This window comes from Theropithecus gelada, chromosome 6 (genome assembly GCF_003255815.1).
Source record: "Theropithecus gelada isolate Dixy chromosome 6, Tgel_1.0, whole genome shotgun sequence".
In the NCBI taxonomy this organism is placed as follows: Eukaryota; Metazoa; Chordata; class Mammalia; order Primates; family Cercopithecidae; genus Theropithecus; species Theropithecus gelada.
Window position 1 is genome coordinate 154208972 of NC_037673.1, and position 25735 is coordinate 154234706.

A 25735-nucleotide genomic window follows, 5' to 3' on the forward strand; every position below is an offset into this window, starting at 1 on the left:
TTTATCCAATTTGCCAGTCTGTGCCTTTTTTAATTGGACCATTTAGTCCATTTACATTTAAGGTTAATATTGTTATATGTGAATTTGATCCTGTCATTATGATGTTAGCTGGTTATTTTGCTCGTTGTTTGATGCAGTTTCTTCGTAGCATTGATGGTCTTTACAATTTGGCATGTTTTTGCAGTAGCTGGTACCGGTTGTTCCTTTCCATGTTTAGTGCTTCCTTCAGGAGCTCTCTTAAGGCAGGCTTGGTGGTAACAAAATCTCTCAGCATTTGCTTGTCTGTAAAGGATTTTATTTCTCCTTCACTTATGAAGCTTTGTTTGGCTGGATATGAAATTCTGGGTTGAAAATTCTTTTCTTTAAGAAAGTTGAATATTGGCCTCCCCTCTCTTCTGGCTTGCAGAGTTTCTGCTGAGAGATCTGCTGTTAGTCTGATGGGCTTCCCTTTGTAGGTAACCCGACCTTTCTCTCTGGCCCTTAACATTTTTTCCTTCATTTCAACTTTGGTGAATGTGACAATTATGTGTCTTGGATTCACTCTTCTCAAGGAGTATATTTGTGGTATTCTCTGTATTTCCTGAATTTGAATGTTGGCCTGCCTTGCTAGATTGGGGAAGTTCTCCTGGATAATACCCTGAGGAGTGTTTTCCAATTTGGCTCCATTCTCCCCGTCACTTTCAGGTACACCAATCAGACATAGATTTGGTCTTTTCACATAGTCCCATATTTCTTGGAGGCTTTGTTCGTTTATTTTTGCTTTTTTCTCTAAACTTCTCTTCTCGCTTCGTTTCATTCATTTGATCTTCAATCACTGATACACTTTCTTCCACTTGATAAAATCGGCTACTGAAGCTTGTGTATGCGTTACGTAGTTCTCATGCCATCGTTTTCAGCTCCATCAGGTCATTTAAGGTCTTCTCTATGCTGTTTATTCAGCCATTCATCTAATCTTTTTTCTAATTAGATTTATTAGCCATTCATCTAATCTTTTTTCAAGGTTTTTAGCTTCTCTGTGATGAGTTCGAACATCCTCCTTTAGCTCAGAGAAGTTTGTTATTACCGATCATCTGAAGCCTTCTTTTCTCAACTTGTCAATGTCATTCTCTGTCCAGCCTTGTTCCATTGCTGGTGAGGAGCTGCGTTCCTTTGGAGAAGAGGCACTCTGATTTTTAGAATTTTCAGCTTTTCTGCTCTGGTGTCTCCCCATCTACCTTTGGTCTTTGATGATGGTGACATACAGATGGGGTTTTGGTGTGGATGTCCTTTCTGTTTGTTAGTTTTCCTCCTAACAGTCAGGACCCTCAGCTGCCGGTCTGTTGGAGTTTGCTGGAGGTCCACTCCAGACCCCCTTTGCCTGGGTATCACCAACGGAGACTGCAGAACAGCAAATTTACAGAACAGCAAATGTTGCTGCATGATCGTTCCTCTGGCAGCTTTGTCTCAGGGGGGCATCTGACCATGTGAGGTGTCAGTCAGCCCCTACTGGGAGGTGCCTCCCAGTTAGGCTACTCAGGGTTCAGGGACCCACTTGAGGAGGCAGTCTGTCTGTTCTCGGATCTCAGACTCCGCAATGGGAGAACCACTACTGTCTTCAAAGGTGTCAGACAGGGACGTTTAAGTCTGAAGAAGTTTCTGCTGCCTTTTGTTCAGCTATGCCCTATCCCTGGAGGTGGAGTCTACAGAGGCAGGCAGGCCTCCTTCAGCTGCAGTAGGCTCCACCCAGTTCGAGCTTCCTGGAGCTTTGTTTACCTACTCAAGCCTCAGCAATGGCGGGTGCCCCACCCCCAGCCTCGCTGCTGCCTTGAAGTTCTATCTCAGACTGCTGTGCTAGCAGTGAGCAAGGCTCTGTGGCCGTGGGACCCTCTGAGCCAGGCAGGGGATATAATCTTCAGGTGTGCCATTTGCTAAGACTGTTGGAAAAGCACAGTAATAGGATGGGAGTGACCTGATTTTCCAGATACCATCTGTCACGGCTTCCCTTGGCTAGGAAAGAGAATTCCCAGACCCCTTGCACTTCCCAGGTGAGGCAATGCCTCGCGCTGCTTCGACTCATGCTCTGTGGGTTGCACCCACTGTCCTGCACCCACTGTCCAACAAGCCCCAGTGAGATGAACCCGGTACCTCAGTTGGAAAAGTAGAAATCACCCGTCTTCTGTGTTGCTTACACTGGGAGCTGTAGACGACTGGAGCTGTTCCTATTCGGCCATTTTGGAACCTCTCTCTTGCTTTTCTTTTTCTTTTGGCATGTTGAATATGTTACTCCACTACCCTCTTTTCTGAGGAAACCTCAGCCATAATTGTACTGTTATTTCCTGTACATGTGATAAGTCATTTTTATCTTATGGCCTTCCAAATTTTCTCTTTGTTTTTGGTTTTTAGCAGTTTGGTTATGTGTCTAGGTGTAAATCTCGTTATGCTTATCCTATTAGGGGTTTTTTTGAAGTTCTTGGATTTGTAAATTGTTCTTTAGGTTGATAGTTTTGCTTTATGTTTTTTGTTTTGTGTGTGTGTGTGTGAGAGAGAGAGAGAGAGAAAGGGTCTTGCTCTGTTGCTCAGGCTGGAGTTTAGTGGCATAATCACATCTGGGTGAAGCCTTGACCTCCTGGGCTCAAGTAATCGTCCCACCTCAGCCCTCTGAGCAGCTGGGACCACAGGCAGATGCCACCATTTTTTGTAGAGACAGGTTATCCCTATATTGTCCAGGCTGGTCTTGAACTCCGGGGCTCAAGCAATCTGCCCACCTCAGCTTCCCAAAGTGCTGGGATTACAGGCATGAGCCCCCGTGCCTGGCCACTTTGTGGTTTTTAGATCACTTTTGAAACGTTTTTGACCATTATTTCTTCAATTATTTCTTCCACCTATTTTCTTTCACTTCTTATGGGACTCCCATTAACGTGTGTTGGAATCCTTGTTTTAGCAAGTCTTGTGTGGTCTGTTCATTTTTCTTTGATTCTTTTTTCCTTTGCTCTTTGGATTGGATAATTTCTACTGATTAAGCTTGAAGCTTGCTGATTCTCCCACCATCTCAATCTGCTATTGAGCTTATCTAGTGAAATTTTCATTTCAATTGTTATACTTTTCAACTCTAGAATTTCAACTTTGAATGTTTCTAGCTGAGTTAGTATTTCTATTTTTTATTGTCATATTTTCTTTAATTCTTTGAAAATATTTATAATAGTTTCTTAAAGTTTTTGCATTCTAAATCTGGGACCCAGTCAGAATAAATTTCTATTCATGGAAGGCTCTGTCTTTTAATTTCATCATGGGCTTGATAGATTTCTGCTCTCTCATCCCTCATGGAAGGACATCAATAATAATTGTTGAAGAACATTAGGTATAAATTTCAGTAATTGCTTCCTTGGTGATTTACATAAGGTATAGCAGAGGTGTTATTAATTTGTTTCTGTAGTTAAGATGGAAACTTACCTGCATTCATCATTTTCATCAGATTCCTTGTAGTGGGTTGAGTAGCATCCCCAGAAATTCATACCTAGAATATTAGAATGTGACCTTATTTGAAATAGGGTCTCTGGAGATGTAATTATTTAAGAATGCAGATGGGATCATGTTGGATTTGAGTGGACACTAAAGCCAGTGATTGGTGTCCTTATAAGGAGAGGATACAGCAGAAAAGATCATGTAAAGATGAAAGCAGAGATTGGAGTGATGTATCTATGAGCCAAGGAATGCTAAGAATTGCCAGGAGCCACCAGAAGTTAGGAAAGAGGCATTGAAGGCACTTTTCCTCAGAGCGTCCAGAAAGAGCCAACCTGTCTACACCTTGATTTCAAACTGCTGGTCTCCAGAACTCTGGGAGAGTGAATTTCTGTCATTTTAAGCCACTCAGTTTGTGGTATTTTGTTACAGAAACCCTAGGAAACTAATACATTATGTTGTCTTCTTTCTCTTTTTTTTTTTTTTTTTTTTTTTTTTTGAGACGGAGTCTCGCTCTGTCACCCAGGCTGGAGTGCAGTGGCGCAATCTCGGCTTACTGCAAGCTCCGCCTCCCAGGTTCACGCCATTCTCCTGCCTCAGCCTCCCGAGTAGCTGGGACTACAGGCGCTGCCACCGCGCCCGGCTAATTTTTTGTATTTTTAGTAGAGACAGAGTTTCACTGTGGTCTCGATCTCCTGACCTTGTGATCCGCCCGCCTTGGCCTCCCAAAGTGCTGGGATTACAGGTGTGAGCCACCGCGCCCGACTTCTTTCTCTTTCTTAATAGAAATTTGCAGCAAAGAATTCTGGGATTAGTTCTTTCTTATGACTGCAAAATCTCAATTACTAAGGCCGGAAAGAGAGTTTCCATTCACTGATTTACTCATTTATTCATTCAGTAAATGTTTACTGAACCCCTAGAATGTGTCAAGCCTTGTGTTAGGCTCTAAGAATACAACAGTAAGTAGGACAAATGAATTCTCTTTTCTTATACAATTTACGTTTTTACAAAGAAATCTTAAATTCATATGAAAACTGTTCAAAGTCACAACAGTGTCTCCGAAGAAGGCCATGCGAAGACATTGTGAAAAGGCAGACATCCAAAACCAGGAAGGGAGCCCTCCTTAGAAACCAATCCTGCCAGCCAGGCATGGTGGCTCACACCTGTAATCCCAGCACTTTGGGAGGCTAAGGCGGGCAGATCACTAGAGATCAGGAGTTCCAGACCAGTCTGGCCAATGTGGCAAAACCCCATCTTTATAAAAAATACAAAATTTAGCCAGGCGTGGTGGCTCATGCCTGTAATCCCAGCACGTTGGGAGGCTGAGGCGGGTGGATCACCTGAAGTCAGGAGTTTGAGACCAGCCTGGCTAACATGGTGAAACCCCATCTCTATTAAAAATATAAAAATTAGCTGGAGGTGGCGGTGCATGCCTGTAATCCCCACTCCTCGGGAGGCTGAGGAAGGAGATTTGTTTGAGCCAGGGAGGCAGAGGTTGCTGTGAGCCGAGATCACAACACTGTACTTCAGCCTGGGTAGTAGGGTGAGATGCCTTCTAAAAAAAAAAAAAAGAAAGAACATAAGCTCTTGCATTGCATTCCCGGCTTCCTATCCTGGCTCCACCACTAACTGTGTGACCTTGGGTAAGTCACTACGTCACTTAATGCCTATAAGACTGTTTCCCCAGTTATAAAATGTGAATAATAACAGTACATACTTAAAATAATTATTGTGAGGATATAAAATATTCTATGTAAAGGACTTAAGATATAATTTGGCACGAATAAACACTCAATATGGTGACCATTATTTCTGGAGAATAAAGAACAGGCAGCAATTATTCTAAATTGTCAAACCTGGTTGACTCGGAAAATGAAGATAAATCTGACCAAAATTCAATGTGTAGATGACAAAGATGTTGTTCAACTTCAGACGTGTAAAATAAAGCCTAAATATAGAGAGTGAAGATATACTGGTTATGCTTATATAGATATGTAAAGTTACTCTACTTAGTTCCGATTTACATTACTTACATTTACTCATCCTGAGATTCTGTAACTACAGAATTGTTCTTTACAAATGTAATAACTTAAAAATGAAGGTAACTTTTGGATTATATCCATAATGAGTCAAATCCAATAGGGCAGGAGTCGCTGAGATTTTGCCTAAAAATGTGTCCTCAGGTAGTAATCTTCAAAAACAAAATATCATAGATAGAAAAGATTTATTTTTCAACCTAAGAAAGCACGTTGAAAACAGGAAAAAGAAAAAGGTTTACTTAAATGGTGTAAATGCGTGCACTGTCAGTGACGTGATGTAGTTCAGTCTTTGATATCCTTTGAATTCTCTTCCTAATTTACTGTTTCTTTACAGACGACTATGCAGCAGAAGAAAACTATGCCTGAAATATCTACAGGGAAAATTCTGTGTATTCATGTTTAAGGAACCACTTTTGTTCCTCAAGTAACCAGAATGAGTAATAAAAATCAAGCATGAGGAGTAGTGTTTGTCATGCACTTTTTTTCTGATTGCTAAAATGAAAGCTTTCGCCAGGTGCGGTGACTCACGCCTATAATCCCAGCACTTTGGGAGGCTGAGGCAGGTGGATCACCTGAGGTCAGGAGTTTAAGACCAGCCTGGTCAACCTGGGGAAACCCTGTATCTTCTAAAAATACAAAAATTAGCCAGGCATGGTGGCGGGCACCTGTAATCCCACCTACCTGGGAGGCTGAGGCAGGAGAATCACTTGAACCCAGGAAGTGGAGGTTGCAGTGATCAGAGATTGCGCCACCGCACTCCACCCTGGGCGACAGGGTGAGGCTCCATCTCAAAAAAAAATTAAAATTAAAATTAAAAATACAATGAAAGATGTCATTGAACTCAGATTAGGAAATAATTCTTCCCAAGCAAAAAACTCATGAATTATTTATTGGATTTTCTTCTACCTTTAATTTCTAATACATGGGAATGAGTAATAGTATAAGCCAAACTGGAAAGTCAATTCACATTCCAGATTCTATTTTTACATGGGCATGAAGATTTCAAATTCTTTTATTCGATAAGCCAGCCTAGTCACTGGAAAAGATTAAATTGAAATGTCTGCGTGCGTCAATCTCTCTACCAACATATAACCTCCCCACCCTGCATTGATAGAAGAATAAATAGGACTGAGAGGGAGAAAGACACTTGTGTTGGGGGTGCACAGTACTTGTAACCAATCTTTTTGTTGTTGTTGTTGTTTTGAGATGGAGTCTCGGGCTAGAGTGCAGTGGTGCGATCTTGGCTCACTGCAGCCTCCACTTCCCAGGTTCAAGCAATTCTGTGCCTCAGCCTTATGATTAGTTGGGATTACAGATGCCCACCACACCCGGCTACCTTGTGTATTTTTAGTAGAGACAGAGTTTCGCCATGTTGGCCAGTCTGGTCTTAAACTCCTGACCTCAAGTGAGTGGGGCCTCGGCCTCCCAAAGTGCTAAGATTACAGACATGAGCCACCATGCCCGGCTAGCCAATCTTGAACACGAATACTAGAACATTTTTCTACCTGGGAAGTTGTGGGATCTGCTCGAGATTCTGGTCGTTTGCTTGTTTGTTTGTTTGTTTGTTTTGGTAGAAATGGGATTTCGCCACATTTGTCCAGGCTGGTCTAGAACTCTTGGGCTCAAGCAATCTGTCCACCTCAGCCTCCCAAAGTGTTGGGATTACAGGCGTGAGCCACTGCACCCAGCCATGCTCCAAGGAAATTGCTAACCAGTAAGAAAGGAGAACATGAGAGAACAGTTACTGGGAAAAATAAAGTTACCTTTTATTTATACTCCCCAGTGAACTGAGACTTCTAACAAACCAGTTACATATACAAAAACAAAAAAAAACAAAAAAAAAGAATTTATCAGCTCAATTGTTCAACAAATATCTGCTGATTGCTTCCCTTGTGCCAGGTACTGTTCTAGGCTTTGAAAAATATTAAGCAAAGTCCCCCCCTCCAGGAACGTATGAGTCCAGGGGTAGCACTGGCTCCAAGCATGGTGCTCAATGTTATCACAATTTTTTTCTCCATCTGTCATATTTTCTTTCCTTTCTGTAAACTGAAATCTCGGGTGGTCTCTTCCCTCTTGAAGGCAAATGGCCACCAGTGTAACAATTCTAATGGGAAGAGAGCCTGTCTTTCCTGATCCTCCTAGCAAAGGTTCAGACTGTCTCATTTATCTGGCTTGGGTCACATCCACATCTCAGAACCTGACTGGCTAGATCTCAGTCATCAGTAAGGCCACAAATATTGGTGCAGGTTGTTCACTGCAAAAAGAACAAGCAGGGAGTGAAATCCAGCGAGGGCCGCATTCAGCAAGCCTTTATCCTGGTGCAGGACTGTGTGTGGCAGGAGAGAGGGATCTTTATCCAGTCCACACTAGGACTTGACAGTGGTCTTGGCTGTGTGCCCACCCTGGAGCAAGAGGTGAGGAGGAATTATCTCCACCTGGACTACATGGCCTGAAGGTGGGGAAAGGACAGTTGGGCTTCCCTGGTTCAAAGTCAGAAAAGTTAAATGCTGGGCAGGCAAAGACAACAGCTATCTACTTCATTCCTTAGAAGCATGGAAAGGCAAGGTGGCAGAGTGGAGGGGACCTTGGACTTGGTGTCAAAAGGTCTGAGTTCTAATCCTCGTTTGGGAAGTTTTTGGACATTGGGCAAATCACTTAACTAATTCCCACAACATTTGTTTCCTTTCTTATGAAATGGAGAACACTATTGTCCTACCTCCCCTACAGATTCACTGAGAGAGGAAAAAATTAATAACGTATGAGAATATGGTTTGGAATGTTTCTTATATCCAAAAGGTATTATTATTATCAATTATATCCTCCTAGTCAGTACCTATGGACACAAAGTTCCTTTTTTTTTTTTTCTTTTGTCCATCTCTTCCATTCAATCAGTCCTGGATATCTGAAAAATCAGAATAGATTCTCAGTTGGCCCAGACACCTCACACATTGTCCAGTGCCCTCACACATTGAAGGGGCTCAATCAGTGTTTAATTAATTGGCTGACCCATGATATAGAAATTCACACTACTCAGGGTTCCTTTCCAAAGTCTTACACAAGCAAAATGTTGTGGCAAAACGTTCACCCAACATTAAAATTCAAGGATTCCAGAAATCTGTAAGCCAGCTGTCTGGTGATCTCATTACTGGGTCTCAATGTAAGTACTGCTTCCTCAGGGGAAACTTCATGGACTATCCCCAACCACACCCACCCCCTGCCCCAGGTCTCCAGCCTGATTCACAACACTTCACTCAATTGTCTGTCCTCAACTCTGTCTTTCCCAACTGACGGCGAACCCCACAGCGCAGGTAGCATGGCTGTCTGGTTTGCTGTTGCGTGATAGCCGTGGTGCGTGGTACATAGAAATAAATCAAGAAATACTTGTTAAATGAATGAGTACATTTGTGGAATTAAAGGGAACAAGGTTAAGTGTGAATAGGCAACATACATTTAATTTCCTCTTTCTCTTTTCCTAACGTCTTTTTCCAAGCCCTCCATCAACCACTTCCTCATGACTTCTGGAACCCCTGTTAAGTAGAGAAAGAATGAGTAGTTAACTTGAATGTGTCCTTTGAAGGACACACAATCAATGACTCTTTAGAAATAAAATCCATTCCCCCTGACCTATGTAAGCAATGCCTCAAAAATGCAGGACAAATATACTAATTATAACTCTCGGTAATCATAAATTTATTCTGGAATAATAGTTCTAAATTTTATACCCTTGTATATCCTGGTATGTCCTAATGCTTGTATCTGCCTCAAAACCTAGGCAGTCATTCCTGGAAGTATATACATTACTCCAAGCCAGAAATTAGATTAGAGTGGTTCAGAGGAGAAAGGAGATTTTAGACACAAATTATTCCTTCTTCTTTCCCCTCCCCACCATCCATTCTGCAAATTTCATTTACATAATGCAGCTTTTAGCACAAATGAAATGAGTCAGCATCAGGGAAGACAAACTGAAATACGACTTTCACGCCAAAGGCAATTATTTTTCTTTGTGTCAGCCTGCAGTAAGCAAGTGGTCTTCTAAGTAACAGAAAATTTAAGACATAATAATAGAAGCCAGTGTCCAGTTAGGTCATAAATACCTGTTGTGTGCAGAATTTTTAATTTATTTTTAACTATGCTAAGATACACAGAATATAAAATTTACCATCTTAACCATTTTAAGTATACAATCCAGTAGTGTTAACTACATTCACGTTGTTATGAACCAATCTGCAGAACCCTTTTCACCTTATAAAATGGAAACTCTGTACACATCAAGTAACAACTCCCTCTTCCCTTCTCCCCACACCCCTGGCAACCACCCTCGTACTTTCTGCCTCTGTGAATTTGACTACTGTAGGCACCTCATATGAGTGCAATCACACAGCATTTGTCTTTTTGTGACTAGCTCATTTCACGGAGCATAATATCCTCAAGATTCATTCATGTTGTAGCATGTGTCAGAATTTCATCCCTTGTTAAGGCTGAATAATATTCTACTGTGTAGACATGCCATATCTTGTTTATCCACTCATTCATTAATGGACTCTTAGGCTGCTTCCTCACTTTAGCTATTGTGGATAAAGCTGCTATGAACACGGCTGTCCAAATATCTCTTTGAGACTCTGTTTTCAATTCTTTTGGCTCTGTACCCAGAAGTGAAATTGCAGGATCAATGGTAATTTGATTTTCATTTTTTAATTTTTTTGTAAAGATAGGGTCTTGCTGTGTTGCCCAGACTGGTCTCGAATTCCTGGGCTCAAGCAATCCTCCACACTCAGCCTCTCAAAGCACTGGAATTACAGGTGTGAGCCATCATGCTCAGCTCTGTGTTTAATTTTTTGAGGAGTTGCTATACTGTTTTCCATAGCAGCTACACCATTTTACATTCCCTGTGTACAGAATTTTACAAAACAGTTTGTGAGGTTCAAAGAAATTTAGGGTTTACTTTCCATCCTCAGTAACATTCTTCTTGGAGATTCTCATGGTGCTTTCTCTGTGGGAACTCTATTACACCCACCATGTTTTCCCTTGCAGTATAGTCATCTTATCTTCCCCACCTGTCAGGACCCTGAAAGTAGGTAGGATCTAGGTAGAATTCATCTCTAAAGACAGTGACCTGGATGAGTCTCCCAGCTTCCCTGGTTCCCCGTATGTAGTATTGCAGGAAGTTATTGTATCTCTTGTAGGTTATCTGATAAGTAAGGAGAATAATGCCTCTCAACAAGATGGCTGAGAGGATGGGTCTAGATAATGTATCCTGAGTGCTTAGCACAGCACCAGGGACATGGTATGTGCTAACTATTTTATGAAGCAGGAGAGTACGGACTTTTAATCCCTATAAGCCTCTGTTTGTTTTCTCATTTGTAAAATGGATTGTTCTGAAGATGAAAAGGAATGACCTGTAAGAGGTTTACACAGTGTCACAAAGCAATTTGTGAGTGCTCAAAAAAGTAGCAGTTAGTTTTATTATTTATTTATTTACTTACTTATTTGAGACAGAGTCTCGCTCTGTTGCCCAGGCTGGAGTGCGGTTGCACAATCTCGACTCACTGCAACCTCCACCTCCTGGGTTCAAGCAATTCTTCTGCTTCAGCCTCTGAAGTAGATGGGACTACAGCACACACCACCATGCCTGGCTAATTTTTGCATTTTTAGTAGATACAGGGTTTCACCATATTGGGCAGGCTGGTCTCGAACTCCTGACCTCATGATCTGCCCACCTGGGCCTCGCAAAGTGCTGGGATTACAGGCGTGAGCCACCGTGGCCAGCCAGTTATTTTTATTATAACCAGTTTCTTGATTTATCTTAGTTCAATATTGATCTATTATGTTTCTTCTATCTCTACATTTAAACATGCCTTGTCAAATCATTCTGGTTCATCCCTTACCAACATTTTGGGCAGATTTCCTAATCTTCCTCACTTTGATTACTTAAAGCTCAGTTTCTGCAGTCCAAATCTGTGATTTCAATTTTTTTTTTTTTTTTTTTTTCTGTCTGAGTCTTCCCCTGCCACCCAGTCTGGAGTGCAGTGGCAATATCTCCGCTCACTGCAACCTCCGCCTCCCAGGCTGAAGCGATTCTCGTGCCTCAGCCTCCAGAGTAGCTGGGATTACAAGTGTTCGCCACCACACCCAGCTAATTTTATTTATTTATTTATTTATTTATTTATTTATTTATTTTGAGACAGAGTCTTCCTCTGTCACCCAGTTTGGAGTGCAGTGGCGTGATCTCGGCTCACTACAGCCTCTGCCTCCCAGATTAAAGCGATTCCTGTGCCTCAGCCTCCCAAGTAGCCAGGACTATAGCCATGCACCACCACACCCAGATAAGTTTTGTATTTTTTAGTAGAGACAGGGTTTCACCATGTTGCCCAGGCTGGTCTCGAAATCCTGACCACAGATGATCTGCCCACTTCTGCCTCCCAAAATGCTGAGATTACAGGCGTGAGCCACCGCGCCCGGCCCTGTGATCTGAATTCTTTGTGAGCCCTATTTCTTCCTCCCTTTCCCCCTACTCAAGCCCGGTACAGGCCAGGCCTGTTACTGAAGGGGCTTAAAGTGGGAGACCCTGAGTCTGTTCATTCACTCGGCTCCCATTCAACAGCCGGGATGCAGGTGGGAGGCATGGTCTGGTTCTGAGTTCTTCTGTACCATAGGCCTCTCTTCAAGGTTTCATTCATGTTGAGGGCTGGGCTGGAATGTAGGGAGGGCAGAGGGTCCTCATGTGAGTGACCTTCAGCCTGGTGCTGGGAAGTGCTCTGTCTTCCTGCTTCACATGGTGCCTGGTGCTCCTGAGCCATCTTTACACCATCCTGATCCTCCATTGTTCCTGATGATCCCTTGCAGAGGAGCACCTTTAGGTCCCTTTGGCCCAACTGGCTTTCTCTTTCTTCAAGCCCTCTCTAGCAGGGATGACTTTACTTGTGCAGTAACCTTATGCAAAACTCCAAGCTCCTCCCGCTGTAACCTCTGAGCTCCTATTTGTAAGGCCTGTGATGATTTTTTTCCAGGCACCAAAGGCTGAAAGGGACTCGGGTATCCCCATCTTTTGTCAAGCACACCTCATCACTGTTCCTTGTCATCTATTGGCCCAGGCCACTCCAGAAACCTCCAAGTGTGATGCAGTCACTGGTCTCTGCATTCACATACATTCCTTGGGAGGGTGCGAGGTGTGGCAGAGTGACAGCTGTCAGGATTTGGGATCTCCCAGTGACCCTCCTGGTACCTTTCTACACTGGCAACTACAGGAAAACTGCAGGTCCCCAGCTTCCTAGAACCCCTGGACAGGGAGGAAGCAGTCCTCCTTTTTCCTGCCCTAGAAGCCCCCCTTCCCGCCCCCTCCCACTACTTTCTTTGCACTGGGAGCTGGGGGGTGAGGCAGATGGTGGTGAAGACAAGTATAGAGAGGGAAGGGAGTAACGTCTCACTAAGAATTTCCAGCCAATCTTCCTATCCCTTCCTTTCCCTCTTTATCTTCTGCTTCTATAGACTGTCTGTTGTGAGACTGGGAGAGTTCAGGGGTGATGGCTCAGGCTAACAGGGTTTGTTTGACTGCTCCTTTAAAACTCCTGTTGGCTTCTGTGGCAGAAGCTTCCAGTCACCCATCCAATATTATTTTTCCATCTTCCTTTTAAAAAAAAAAATAGCCAGCTGGGCATGGTGGCTCATGCCTGTAATCCCAGCACTTTGGGAGGCCGAGGCGGGCAGATCCAAGGTCAGGAGATCGAGACCATCCTGGCTAACACGGTGAAACTCTGTCTCTACTAAAAATACAAAAAATTAGCTGGGCGTGGTGGCGGGCACCTGTAGTCCCAGCTACTTGGGAGGCTGAGACAGGAGAATGGCATGAACCCAGGAAGCAGAGCTTGCAATGAGAGCCGAGATTGTGCCACTGCACTCCAGCCTGGGGGACAGAGAGAGACTCCATCTCAAAAAAAAAAAAAAAAAAAGCCTATGTTGTTGGAGGTAGCCAAGCACCCAGCTAAAAGAACTACATTTCCCAGCTTCCCTTTTAGATAAGAAAGACCAAAAATATGTAAGCAGAACTTGGGCAGCTAATGTCAGTAAAAACCCCACAGAGATGGTTCAGGCAGGAGATATGACCCTCTGCTCCCTTCCTCTTTCTTCTTCTTGCCTGGAATATAGACGCAATGGCTGGAGCTCCGGCCATCAAACATAGAAGCCACACACCAAAGTTGCAGAACCCAACCTCTAAGGGCAGTGTGCAAAACAAATGAGATAGCCTAGGTAATGTGACTAGTACAGTGTCTGGCACACAGCACATGCTTAACAAATGCCCTCTGGTATTAATGCTAACCCTAAGGGAGAGCTCAAGAGAGTTCTGTCTGGCTTTTAATCTGTGCCTCCTCTCCAACATTTTCATAAGTCACTGAAAGAGGGAAGGAATTCTGAGCCACATCTCATTCTGCTGCTGACTTCTTACATGAGTTTGAATGTGTCTGGTAATGTTAAGAGCTTCCTTTCCTTGTTGGCAAAGTGAAAAAGAAAACAAAAGCTCTCCTACCACAAAGAATGAGCATACTGGAATTTCATTTATTTTAATAGTCACTCTATTTTTGGCATGTGATACTGATTTTCCATATATAGTAATGACAAAGTTTTTCTTTCACATAAATTCAAGTGTAAAAAACGAGTTGAAAAAAATGGACAAGGGATTTGAATACGTTCTTCAATAAAAGCTATCCAGCTGGCAAAAAGAATAAAAAAAGATGGCCAAGCGCAGTGGCTGCTATAATCCCAACACTTTGGGAGGCTAAGGCAGGCAGATCATTTGAGCCCAGGAGTTCAAAACCAGTGTGGGCAACAACATGGCGAAAACCCATCTCTACAAACAAATACAAAAATTATCCTGTTGTGGTGGTGCAAGCCTGTAGTCCCAGCTACTCGGGAGGCTGAGTAGTGAGGATCAATGGAGCTCAGGAGGTTGAGGCTGCAGTGAGCCATGATCACATCACTACACTCTAGCCTCGGTGACAGAGCAAGATCCTGTCTCAATAAAATAAGAAATTTAAGAAGTTCAGTATTATTCATCATCATGAAAATGTATACCACAAAAGATCCATTACATGCAGGCCAGAATGATGTTGCACAGTGTTTTAAAGGACTAATAGTACCAGTTGCTGGTGAGGATGTGGAGCAACAAGAACACTAATACACTGTTGTTGGGAATGTAAATTGGCAAAAAACACTTTGGAGAAAGTATGAAATTATCTATTAAAAGTAAACAAATGCAGCCGGGCACAGTGGCTCATGCCTGTAATCCCAGCACTTTGGGAGGCTAAGGCGGATGGATCACCTGAGGTCAGGAGTTCGAGACCAGCCTGACCAACATGGTGAAACCCCACCTTTACTAAAAGTACAAAAAAGTAGCCAGGTGTAGTGGCGGGTGCCTGTAATCCCAGCTACTCCAGAGGCTGAGGCAGGAGTATCACTTGAACGGGGGAAGCGGAGGTTGCAGTGAGCCAAGATCACGCCATTGCACTCCAGCCTGGGGGACAAGAGCGAAACTCCATCTCAAAAATAAAAATATAAAAGTGAACAAATGCATTTTCCCATGACCCAGAAATTCCAGTCAGGTATACATCCAACGTAAATGCAGGCATGTGTACACTACACATGCACAAAAATGTTGACAGCAGCATTACTCATAACCACCCCAAACTGGAAACAACCCAAATGTCTATTCAACAATGTGATGCATAAACTGTGGTACAGTCAGACAACGGGACACTGCACACTTTTCTGTATATACATGTTTCTTTTCAATGAAAAGATTTAAAAAGAAGAGAGTTGACAAATATAATAATATTAATTTAAAAAGTAGTACAAGGACATGACAAAATTCGTAATGGCTACACATGAATAAACTATGTTCGGGAATTGAAGAATTGGATGAGTTAAAGGATTGGATGACACATCCCTCTTTGGATTCAGGGTGCTAAAATGATTAGCACAGACAGAAACTATTGTAGAGCTGGTGAATAAAAACATGGAGAGAAGAGGAGGTGGTGCCAGGCAGTGGCTAAGCATTCAAGCTCTGAGTTGAAATTCGTGGATTGGAATCTTTGCACCACCACTTGCTGGCTCTGTGACCTTCGGCAAGTCACTTAACCCCTCTCCACTCAGTTTCCACAACTGTAAAATGAGAGTAGTGATGGCGTTGATTTCCATGCCTCTCTCCTAGCTTCTGATGATGCGTGACAATCCTTGACCTTTCTTGGCTTGTAGATGCATCACTCCAATCTCTGCTTCCTTCTTCAGGTGCCATTCTTCCTCTCTGTGTGTCTCTGTTTTCTTATAAGAAAACCAGTCATACTGGACTAAAGGCCCACCCTAATGACCCTATTTTAATTGCTTACAGTAGCCAAGAGGGCAAAGACCCTACTTCCACATAAACTGACATCCACAGGTATATGGGTTAGGACTTCAACATATTTTAGGGGAGGCACAATTCCACCCAAAACATGTAGAAAAGTTAAAAAATTATAATAAATACCCGTAAAACCACCAATAGATTCAGCAGTTGTTAACATTTTGCCACTTTTGCTTTTACTGTCAATCTATTTTTTTACTATCTCATCCTTAAAATACTTCTTCACGTATCTCCTAAGATTAGTCTTTTACACATCACATTAACATTACCATACCTGTAAAATTAACAATTCCCTAGTATCCACTAATAAATAGTTGCAGTAGATTGTATTATTACTCAAAATTATTGATTTTCCTCTTCCCTATAGGAAGATGACACAGTCCTGCCCTGTAATCTTAGCGCTTGGCCATATTGCTTCGGCAAACATACTGTGAGCAGCAAGATGCATGCTGCACAGTACAGAAGCTTTTCTAATCATTTCCTGGGTTTTTTAATAAAGACACAGGGATCAAGACAGCTATCAAGAATATACCCATAGTCAACTGATAGTACAAGTGACTTGAACAGGAAATAAACTTTTGTTTTACAAACCACTAAAACCTAGGGTTGTTTGTAATTGCAGATTTCCACAGCGAATTTAGAGCTGTTTTTAATGGTTTTTAGGCCAGTATCCAGTCAAGAGTTTTGCATTGTATTTGGTTATTATGTCTCTTAAATCTCTTATTTTGGAACAATCCCCACTTACCTTTTCTTTCCTTCTTTGTTTCTCCTCCTTTTTCATTTGCTTCGTTTTTTCTCCTAGTACACATGCTCAAAGATACTGTTCTTCTTGAAAAAATTTACTTTTTGAAGAAGCCAAGTCAGTAATCTTAAATAATATCTCATATTCTGAATATGTCTGATTATGTTCTTTTGGTGTGTTTTAACATCTTCCTCTAAGCCAGTACTTCTCGATCTTGGTAGAACCTTGACATCACTTTGGGAGCTGGAACAAAACACTAATGCCTAGATCCCACCTGCAGAGGTTCTAATATAATTAGCTTGGGTGCAGACTGGGAATGGGGAGCTTTAAAATGCCCTGAGTTGATTTTAACGTATGGGGAAGGTTGTGACTCATTGATCTAATGGTTAGATCAGTCTTCACCCATGATTCTGTACATGCCACACTGCAGGACATCAGGTGCTCTGTAGATTTAGGTTACATCACTGTTCGTGATGTTAAATTTGATGACTAGTTGAAAGTGGTGACAAAGGTCTCCTTGTAACTGTATGTTTTTCTCTCTGTAAATTAACAAATAATCTGTGGGGCAATGTCATAACATTTTGGGACTATCCTGGTTCCCAAAAATCTTATAAATACTGCTTTTGGCATCCATTAGTGATCCTTGCTTGAATTGATTATTTCATAAATATTTACAAAAAGCTGATTTTCTAAGTCTATCATTCTGCCTTTTAAACTAGCCAGCATTCTTATGTAAAGACTTCCCTTCATCAACTGAGGGTTAACTGTAGTTCCCCATAAGAAGGCAAGGTAGGGCTAGGCGTGGTGGCTCACGCCTGTAATCCCAGCACTTTGGGAAGCCAAGGTGGGCACATCATGAGGTCAAAAGATTAAGACCATCCTGGCCAACATGGTGAAACCCCGTCTCTACTAAAAATACAAAGATTAGCTGTTGGCATGTACCTGCAGTCCCAGTTACTCAGGAGGCTGAGGCAGGAGAATCTCTTGAACGTGGGAGGCAGAGGTTGCAGTGAGCTGAGATCATGCCACTGCACTCCAGCCTGGTGACAGAGCAAGACTCTGTCTCAAAAAAAAAAAAAAAAAAAAAAGAAGGGAAGGTGGGTCAAGCACGCTGGCCAGCAGGGCACAGTGGCTCATGCCTGCAATCCCATCACTTTGGGAGGCTGAGGCGGGTGGATCGCCTGAGCTCAGGAGTTTGAGACCAGCCTGGGCAACATGGCAAAACCCCGTCTTTACCAAAAAAACAGAGAATTAGCTAGGCATGGTGGTTCACCTGTGGCCCCAGCTACTCAAGAGGCTGAGATGGGAGGGTGGCTTGAGCTTGGGAGGTGGAGGTTGCAGTGAGCCGAGATCGCACTATTGCACACTCCAGCCTGGACCACAAGAGCAAAAGTCTATCTCAAAAAAAAAAAAAAAAAAAGATTACTTCTGAGAATGGTTCTGAGTTCCTGATAGCCCTCCTCTTGTGGACTGCACTGGGCCCTTTTACAACCTCAGAATGGCTTTTCTTCTGGGTATCCATGAAATATCGCTTTAGTATACCTTTTCCACAGCAAGAAACTGTGGTTACTCCCTTGCTCCTCTGAAAATTATGACAGAGCTGCACTTGTCCTAAGAAACCTGGGGAAGCCTCAGCCACTTCCCTAGGACCCCATCAACTCTGCTCTGGCCCTGGCCCCGGCCCCAGCCATCTGTAACCTGTATCACCTTTCCCTCCCCGCTCCAGCTTAATGAATTCCAGTGAAGCAGCAGCGACAAAATGTTTACCCAGCTGGGCGCGGTGGCTCATGCCTGTAATCCCAGCACTTTGGGAGGCCGAGGCAGGTGGATGATGAGGTCTGGAGATTGAGACCATCCTGACCAATATGGTGAAACCCTGTCTCTGCTAAAATACAAAAAATTAGCCAAGCGTGGTGGCACGTGCCTGTAGTTCCAGCTACTTGGGAGGCTGAGGCAGGGGAATTGCTTGAACCAGGAGGCGGAGGTTGCAGTGAGCGGAGATCGCGCCAGCCTGGGCGACACAGCAAGACTCTGTCTCAAAAAAAAAAAAAAAAAAAATTTTCCCAAGAGCAATTTATTTATTCATGATAACTGCATTGCACAATGAATCTATGAGATGGAGGTAAAGTAGCCACAAGCTTTTGCATTAGAGGGCATTACGGGCTAGACCCATATTCACTTCATTCTCCCTATATGCTGGGGGATCATAAAGGTGATAGGGAGTCATCAAGGTGCTCTAAGGCAGGACCCATTTACAGAGAAGGCAATTAACACGCAGGGTTACTGACTTGCCCAAGGTGTCTGAGAAAGCCAGAGAGGAAGACTCCATGTCTCTTGGGTCTTTTTTCTGAAAGTACATTATCTATTTAGGGAATCCATGAATGGATTCTTATTTTCTCCCATACAAAGTCTTGGGTCTTAGGCCAGGCACAGTGGCTCACACCTTTAATCCCAGCACTTTTGGAGGCCAATGCAGATGGATTACTTGAGGCCAGGAGTTCAAGACCAGCCTGGCCAACATGGCAAAACCCTGTCTCTATTAAAAACACAAAAATTAGCCAGGTATGGAGGTGTGCGCCTGTAATCACAGCTACATGAGAGGCTGAGGCACGAGAATTGCTTGAAGCTAAGTGGTAGAGATTGCAGTGAGCCAAGATCATGCCACTGTCCTCCAGTCTAGGCAACACAGCAAGACTCTGTCGCAAAAACAAACAAACAAACAAAAACAACCAAACCAAAGTCTTGGGTCCTAGAGTTTGAATTGGCATCAACACAGTCCTGTCAGTTTTTTCCTTCCAGGAGTATCCCCATTTTCCAGATGAGAACTGAGGCTCTTCTCCCACTTTTTGCTTGGGACAGGTACCGTGTCAGGCACTAGGAAGAGACAAGTGAACAAGATGGACTCCAAGAACATACACATTGTTTCAAGCAGAGCAGGAGCCCAGGGTTGAGCCCAAGTTGAAAACAGTTGGAGGCCGGGTGTGGTGGCTCACGCCTGTAATTTCAGTGCTTTGGAAGGCTGATGTGGGCTGATCACTTGAGGTCAGGAGTTCGAGACCAGCCTGGGTGATGGAGTGAGACTCCATTAAAAGAAAAAGAAAACAGTTGGAGTTCTTTAAGAGATGGTGCCAGATCCTCTTGAAGATCACAAACACCAAAAGAAGAGTAAGGACCTTCGCATTTCTCTGCTACACTTCCATGGGTGTGGTGCAGTGGAAATAGATGGGAAAGCCAGCTTTGTGTGACCCTGGGTGAATCACACTTCCTCCAGACTCTCCTTTCTCATTTGTAAAATAGCATCTATTAAGATCCTCTCAGTTAATGTAATATTAACTGAATTTGAACTAGTTCAAGCAAAATAGAAAAGCTGGGTTTACACAATCAAGGATGGACAGGGCAGAGTCGCCAACATTTTGGGGGAAAGTAGCCAGGGGCTGTACTACCACGAGGTATGTCTTCCATTCTCTCTCATTGTTTTTGTATCCTTCTCTTTTTTTTGCCCTTTTGTTGTTGTTGTTGTTGTTGTTGTTTTTAAGACAGGGTCTCACTTTGTTGCTCTGGCTGGAGGGCAGTGATCACAGCTTACTGTAGCCTCAACCTCCTGGGTTCAAGCAATCCTCCCACCTCAGCTTCCCAGGTAGCAGGCATGTACCACCATCCCCAGGTAATTTTTGTATTTTTAATAGAAATAGGGTTTCACCATATTGCACAGTCTGGTCTCAAACTCCTGGGCTCAAGTGATCTGCCCGCCTCTGTTTCCCAAAGTGCTGGCATTACAGGCATGAACCACCATGCCTAGCCTTCTGTGGCTTTCTGAACACTGATATCATTATCAGACTGGCTGACCCTGGGGAGCAAAGCCACAGGAAACCCTGGCCTCTAGACCACAAGGAGTGCTTCCACTGCTGCTCCGGTTAGACAAATCCTGGAGAAGGAATCCAACTGGCCCCACCCACTTGGTTCATGGACCCATCCCTGTTCCAATCATTGTGGCCAGGTGGTATGGAGTATTCTGAGTAGCCCAGGATAGACTGGGGGCCAACTCAGTGAGTGGGGAATGTTTACACCTTAGTTGGGGTGAGGAACTCTGAAATACTCTTAACTGGAAGCTCCTGAGTTGGCTTTATACCTGAGGGCTGTGCCATCTTTCAGCTGTCCAGAAGTTTCCTTTTAAAGCTATATGAAGGACAAGGCATGGCGACGCACGCCTGAAATCCCAGCACTTTGAGAGGCTGAGGTGGGCGGACCACCTGAGGTCAGGAGTTCGAGACCAGACTGGCCAACATATAGTGAAACCTCGTCTCCACTACAAAATACAAAACTTAGCTGGGTGTGGTGATGCACGCCTGTATTCCCAGCTACTTGGGAAGACGAGGCAGAAAAATCCCTTGAACTCAGGAGGTGGAGGTTGTAGTAAGCCAAGATTGTGCCACTCTACTCCAGGCTGCGACACAGAGCAAAACTCTGTTTCTCGCTCTGAGTCTCCTTGAATCTCAGTTTCCTGAAATATTAAATGGGGGTAATAATACATAATAGATGTCAAGTGCCTAAAACACCTAAGGGCTCCATATAGCTTTATTTTTATATATTTATTTTAAGTAAATATGTATTTCAAATAAATATTTTAAATATATATTATATTAGATATATTTCAAATAAATATATATTTTAAATATATTATTTATCTTAAATAAATATATATTATTTATTTTAAATAAATAAATATTTAAATAAATATAAATAATTATAACTCATTTATGAATTTATCTATAATAAATAAAAATTTATTTATCTATCACAAATAAATAAAAATAAAGTTATATGTAGCCCTTAGGTGTTTTAGGTACCTGACATCTATTATATATTATTTCCCCCATTTAATAGTTCAGGAAACTGAGACTCAAAGAGATGAAGAACTTCACTAAGATCACACAATGAGTCACTGCAGAGCTGCAAACCCTGGTCTGACTGACCATCTTGCAGGATAGTCCCTTTTTTTTTTTTTCTTAGATGGAGTCTCACTCTTTCACACAGGCTGGAGTGCAGTGGTGTGATCTCGGTTCAAATTTCAAAGCAATGAAATTCTTGAAAGCCACTTAGTTATTGGGAGAGAAGAAGATTAAAAGAAAGACAAATTAGTGAGTGAAGAATGGAGAGGTATTGGATGGGAAGACATTGTGGGAGAAATGGAATCTTGAAGCTAAGGAGATGGGCCCAAGGTTGTTTTTTTTGTTTGATTTTTGTTTTTTTGAGACAGGGTCTCACTCTATCACTCAGGCTGGAGTGCAGTGGAACAGTCATGGCTTACTGTAGTCTTGACTTCCTGGGCACAAGCAATCCTCCCACCTCCACCTCAGCCTCCAGAGTAGCTGGGACCACAGGCACATGCCACCATGCCTGACTAGTTTTTGTATTTTTGTAGAGACAGGGTCTCGCTATGTTGCCCAAGCTGGTCTCAAACTCCTGGGCTCAACTGATCCTCCCATCTCAGCCTCCCAAAGTGCTGGGATTGGTGTGAGCCACTATGCCCAGCTGAAAGATTCTTTAGTCCAGTAGACACACACACACACCTCAGTTCAAATGAAATCTCACCTGGGATCCCATTCAGGTCATCAAAACTATTAGCAGATTAACATATTATTGAGCACTCATGTGCTAGGTATAAGGCCCAGCTCTTTTCAAACATGATCTCACTGAATCCTCCCAACAGCAGAATAGGTCATTTTATTAGCCCTATTTTATGGATGAGGTGTTTTTTGTTGTTGTTGTTGCTTGGCTATTTTTTTTTTTTTTTGAGATGAAGTCTGGCTCTAGCACCCAGACTGGAGTGCAGTGGCACAATCTCAGCTAACTGTAACCTCCGCCTCCTGGGTTCAGGCGATTCTTGTGCCTCAGCCTCCTAAACAGTTGGGATTACAGGCATGCACCACCACACCCGGCTAATTTTTGTGTTTTCAGTAGAGACAGGGTTTCATCATGCTGGCCAGGCTGGTCTCCACCTCCTGACCTCAGGTAATCCACCTGCCTTGGCCTCCCAAAGTGCTGGGATTACAGGTGTGAGCCACCATGCCTGGCCAAGGTCAGCTCTTTAACATCAAAGCTGGACTCCAACCCAGGTGCCTCTTCCACCAGGTACCTGAAGAACTTGTCACCCACTCTGGGATGGATGGACCATTAGGGAGAGTTAGGCTGGGTTAGGGAGATGTGGATGAGAGAGAGGCTCACCCAAGAAGCGGAGGGATGGGACATAGGAGTCCTGACTGCTGCCCCAGACTCCTGTGAAATAAAGAGATGAGTTCGGCTTGTCGCTGGAAAATCTCTGTGGAGTATTCCTTGTGCCTGAAGTTCTATGATGATGGCAGCGGACAGATGAATGGTACTATCGCTTAAAGAGATTAAGTATGTTTGAACACAACTTCATTTTTTGTTGAAAATACATTTCATTTCCCCTCCCTTCATTCCCCCACCAAATGCATTTCACTGCTTTGGAGTACTTGGAAAAACTTACCAGTTTAAAAACCTTGAGGCTGGGTGCAATGATTCACGCCTATAATCCCAGCACTTTGGGAGGCCAACATGGGTGGAATCACCTGAGGTGAGGAGTTTGAGAACAGCCTGGCCAACATGGCGAAACCCTGTCTCTTCTAAAAATACAAAAATTAGCCGGGTTTGGTGGCAGGCCACTGTTATCCCAGCTACTCTACTCGGGAGGCTGAGGCAGGAGAATCACTTGAACCCAGGTCGCAGAGGCTGCAGTGACCTGATATCGTGCCACTGCCCTCCAGACTGGGTGACAGAGTGAGACTCCATCTCAGAATAAATACATACATACATACATACGTACATACATACAAACCTTGCTGGATGCACAGTAGACTTTGTTCCTTTCCTCTACAGCATTTCTCCATGACCTGGAACAAAAAGAAGGGAACTTCTGTTTACTGAACACCTATGACCTGCGAGGCATTTTATACCTTACCTCATTCATTCCCCACAACAACACTTGTCAGGCATCACGCCCATCTTACAGGCAAGAAAACCAAGGCACAGGGAGGTGGAGGAACTTAATGTCAGATGTGAACCAGGCCATACGATGCACAGGGCATGCTCTTCCCATGCCAGGCGGCCGCCCCAGTGATCCTCAGCTTCATTATGAGCGCAGAGCTTATTTCAGCCATTACTGGCAAAAAGGAACTGCTCTGTGAGGAATGCCCATGGTTGGAGGCTTCATTTATGGCCCCTGGCCACTGACTCTCCTCCCACGGCTGTAGCTGTTGAGCACAGTGGTTGATAACATGTCAAGAAGGAAGCCCGGGATGAAGACTTATTCCCCACACTGCAGGTCCTAGCTCCAGGCTGTCAGGCAGGAGCAGTGATTTCAGAATGTGAAGAATTCAGAATTTAGTGGATCCAGAGGATCCTGCCAAAGGGCTACCCAGCTGGAATCAGAGAGGTAACTTGTCAGGGAGCAGGGGGAGGTGGCTAGCTGCTGAAGTTGCTGCTAAGAGTGAGTGCTAAAGTTGTGACATATCTGTCTCATCTATCCATCCATTCATCCATTCACTCACCAATCCATCCATCCATCCATCCATCCACCCACCCACCCACCTATCCATCCCTCCACTCATCTATCCGACCACTCATCTATCCGACCACTCATTCATCCAACCACTCATCCATCCATCCATCCATCCACCCACCCACCCACCCACTCACCTATGTGGCCCTTGAACACACGATCAGAACATAAAGGTGGAAGAACAGGTTTTCTTCTTTGCTGAGACACCTCTGGCTTTTCCTGATCAGTGATGGGAACCTGCAGACTGGGAGTGCTTCAGCTCTGGTTCACTCTGATCTTGGGCAAGTCACCTTTCCACTATGAGAGGCTGGGGAGTTGGAAGAGACCATATAGCTGTCTTGTGCAGATCGCCTCTCCTATTTCATCAATGGGTGACGGAACCTAGGAGTAGGAAGGCAACCTGTCAAGGTCAGGTAAGGAATTAGTGGTAGATTTGGTCCTGGATCCCAGGATCCTGCTGCTCATTTGTAAAGTGAGAATGGGAATCCCGGCTCTCCTCACTTCCCAGGATTGTAGGAAGGACCCCACGAGATAAGTGGTGGGAAAGCATTTTGACAGGTGAGGTCACCAGGCCAGAAGATGCCAAATGTGCACCTGGGGCTCTGGCTGCTGGGCTAGGGCAGATCCCACAGAGACCAAAAGGGGTCAGCAGAGGCTTGTGCTTAGATGCTCAGCTAGGATGTGCTACAAGGCACAATGCCCGGGTGCTGAAATTGGGGAGTGAGGCAAAGTCATTAATTTATTTTTATTAATGAATGTATTTTTTGAGACAGAGTCTTGCTCTGTAGTCCAGGCTGGAGTGCAGTGGCACAATCTCGGCTCACTGGAACCTCTGCCTCCTGGGTTCAAGCAATTCTCCTGCCTCAGCCTCCTGAGTAGCTGGGATTATAGGCAGGCACCACCACACCCGGCTAATTTTTGTAGAGATGGGGTTTCACCATTTTGACCAGGCTGGTCTTGAACTCCTGACCTCTAGTGATCTGCTCTCCGTGACCTCCCAAAGTGTTGGGATTACAGGTGTAAGCCACCGCGCCCAGCAATTTTATCTATTTATCTATCTATCTATCTATCTATCTATCTATCTGGGACAAAGTATTTCTCTGTCGCCCAGGCTGGAAGTGCATGGCACGATCTTGGCTCACTGCAACCTCCTCCTCCCGGATTCAACTGATTCTCGTACCTCAGCTTCCCGAGTGGCTGGCATTACAGGGGGGCACTACCACGTCCGACTAATTTTTTTTATTTTTAGTATGAACAGGGTTTCATTATGCTGGCCAGGTTGGTCTCTAAAACTCCTGACCCCAAGTGATCTGCCCGTCTTAGCCTCACAAAGTGCAGGGATTACAGGCATGAGCCATGGCCCCCAGCCTGGCCATTTTTCTCTAGAATTCCAGGAACAGGCTGAGTGGGGATGGGGGTGGTCCTGAGGCTACTAAAAAGAACAGCCAAAGCTTGCATAGGCAAATCCTACCTGCCAATGCCCTGGACTCAAATGCATCAGGCTCACCCCAGGAAGGGCAGCAAGGGCTGCCTTGTTCTAGAGACGA

General features: G+C 43.9%; 1 protein-coding gene across 1 annotated transcript in view; it reads right to left on the reverse strand.

The window, feature by feature from the left end:
• The window catches only part of SOX30 (SRY-box 30), a 71709-nt gene that overhangs the window by 44472 nt on the left and 1502 nt on the right, over nucleotides 1–25735 (reverse strand). Inside the window, exon 2 of the mRNA XM_025388116.1 lies at nucleotides 23466–23520. Within this exon, the coding sequence (XP_025243901.1) occupies nucleotides 23466–23517 (52 nt within the window). The 5' untranslated portion in view covers nucleotides 23518–23520. The remainder of the gene's footprint in view (nucleotides 1–23465; nucleotides 23521–25735) is intronic.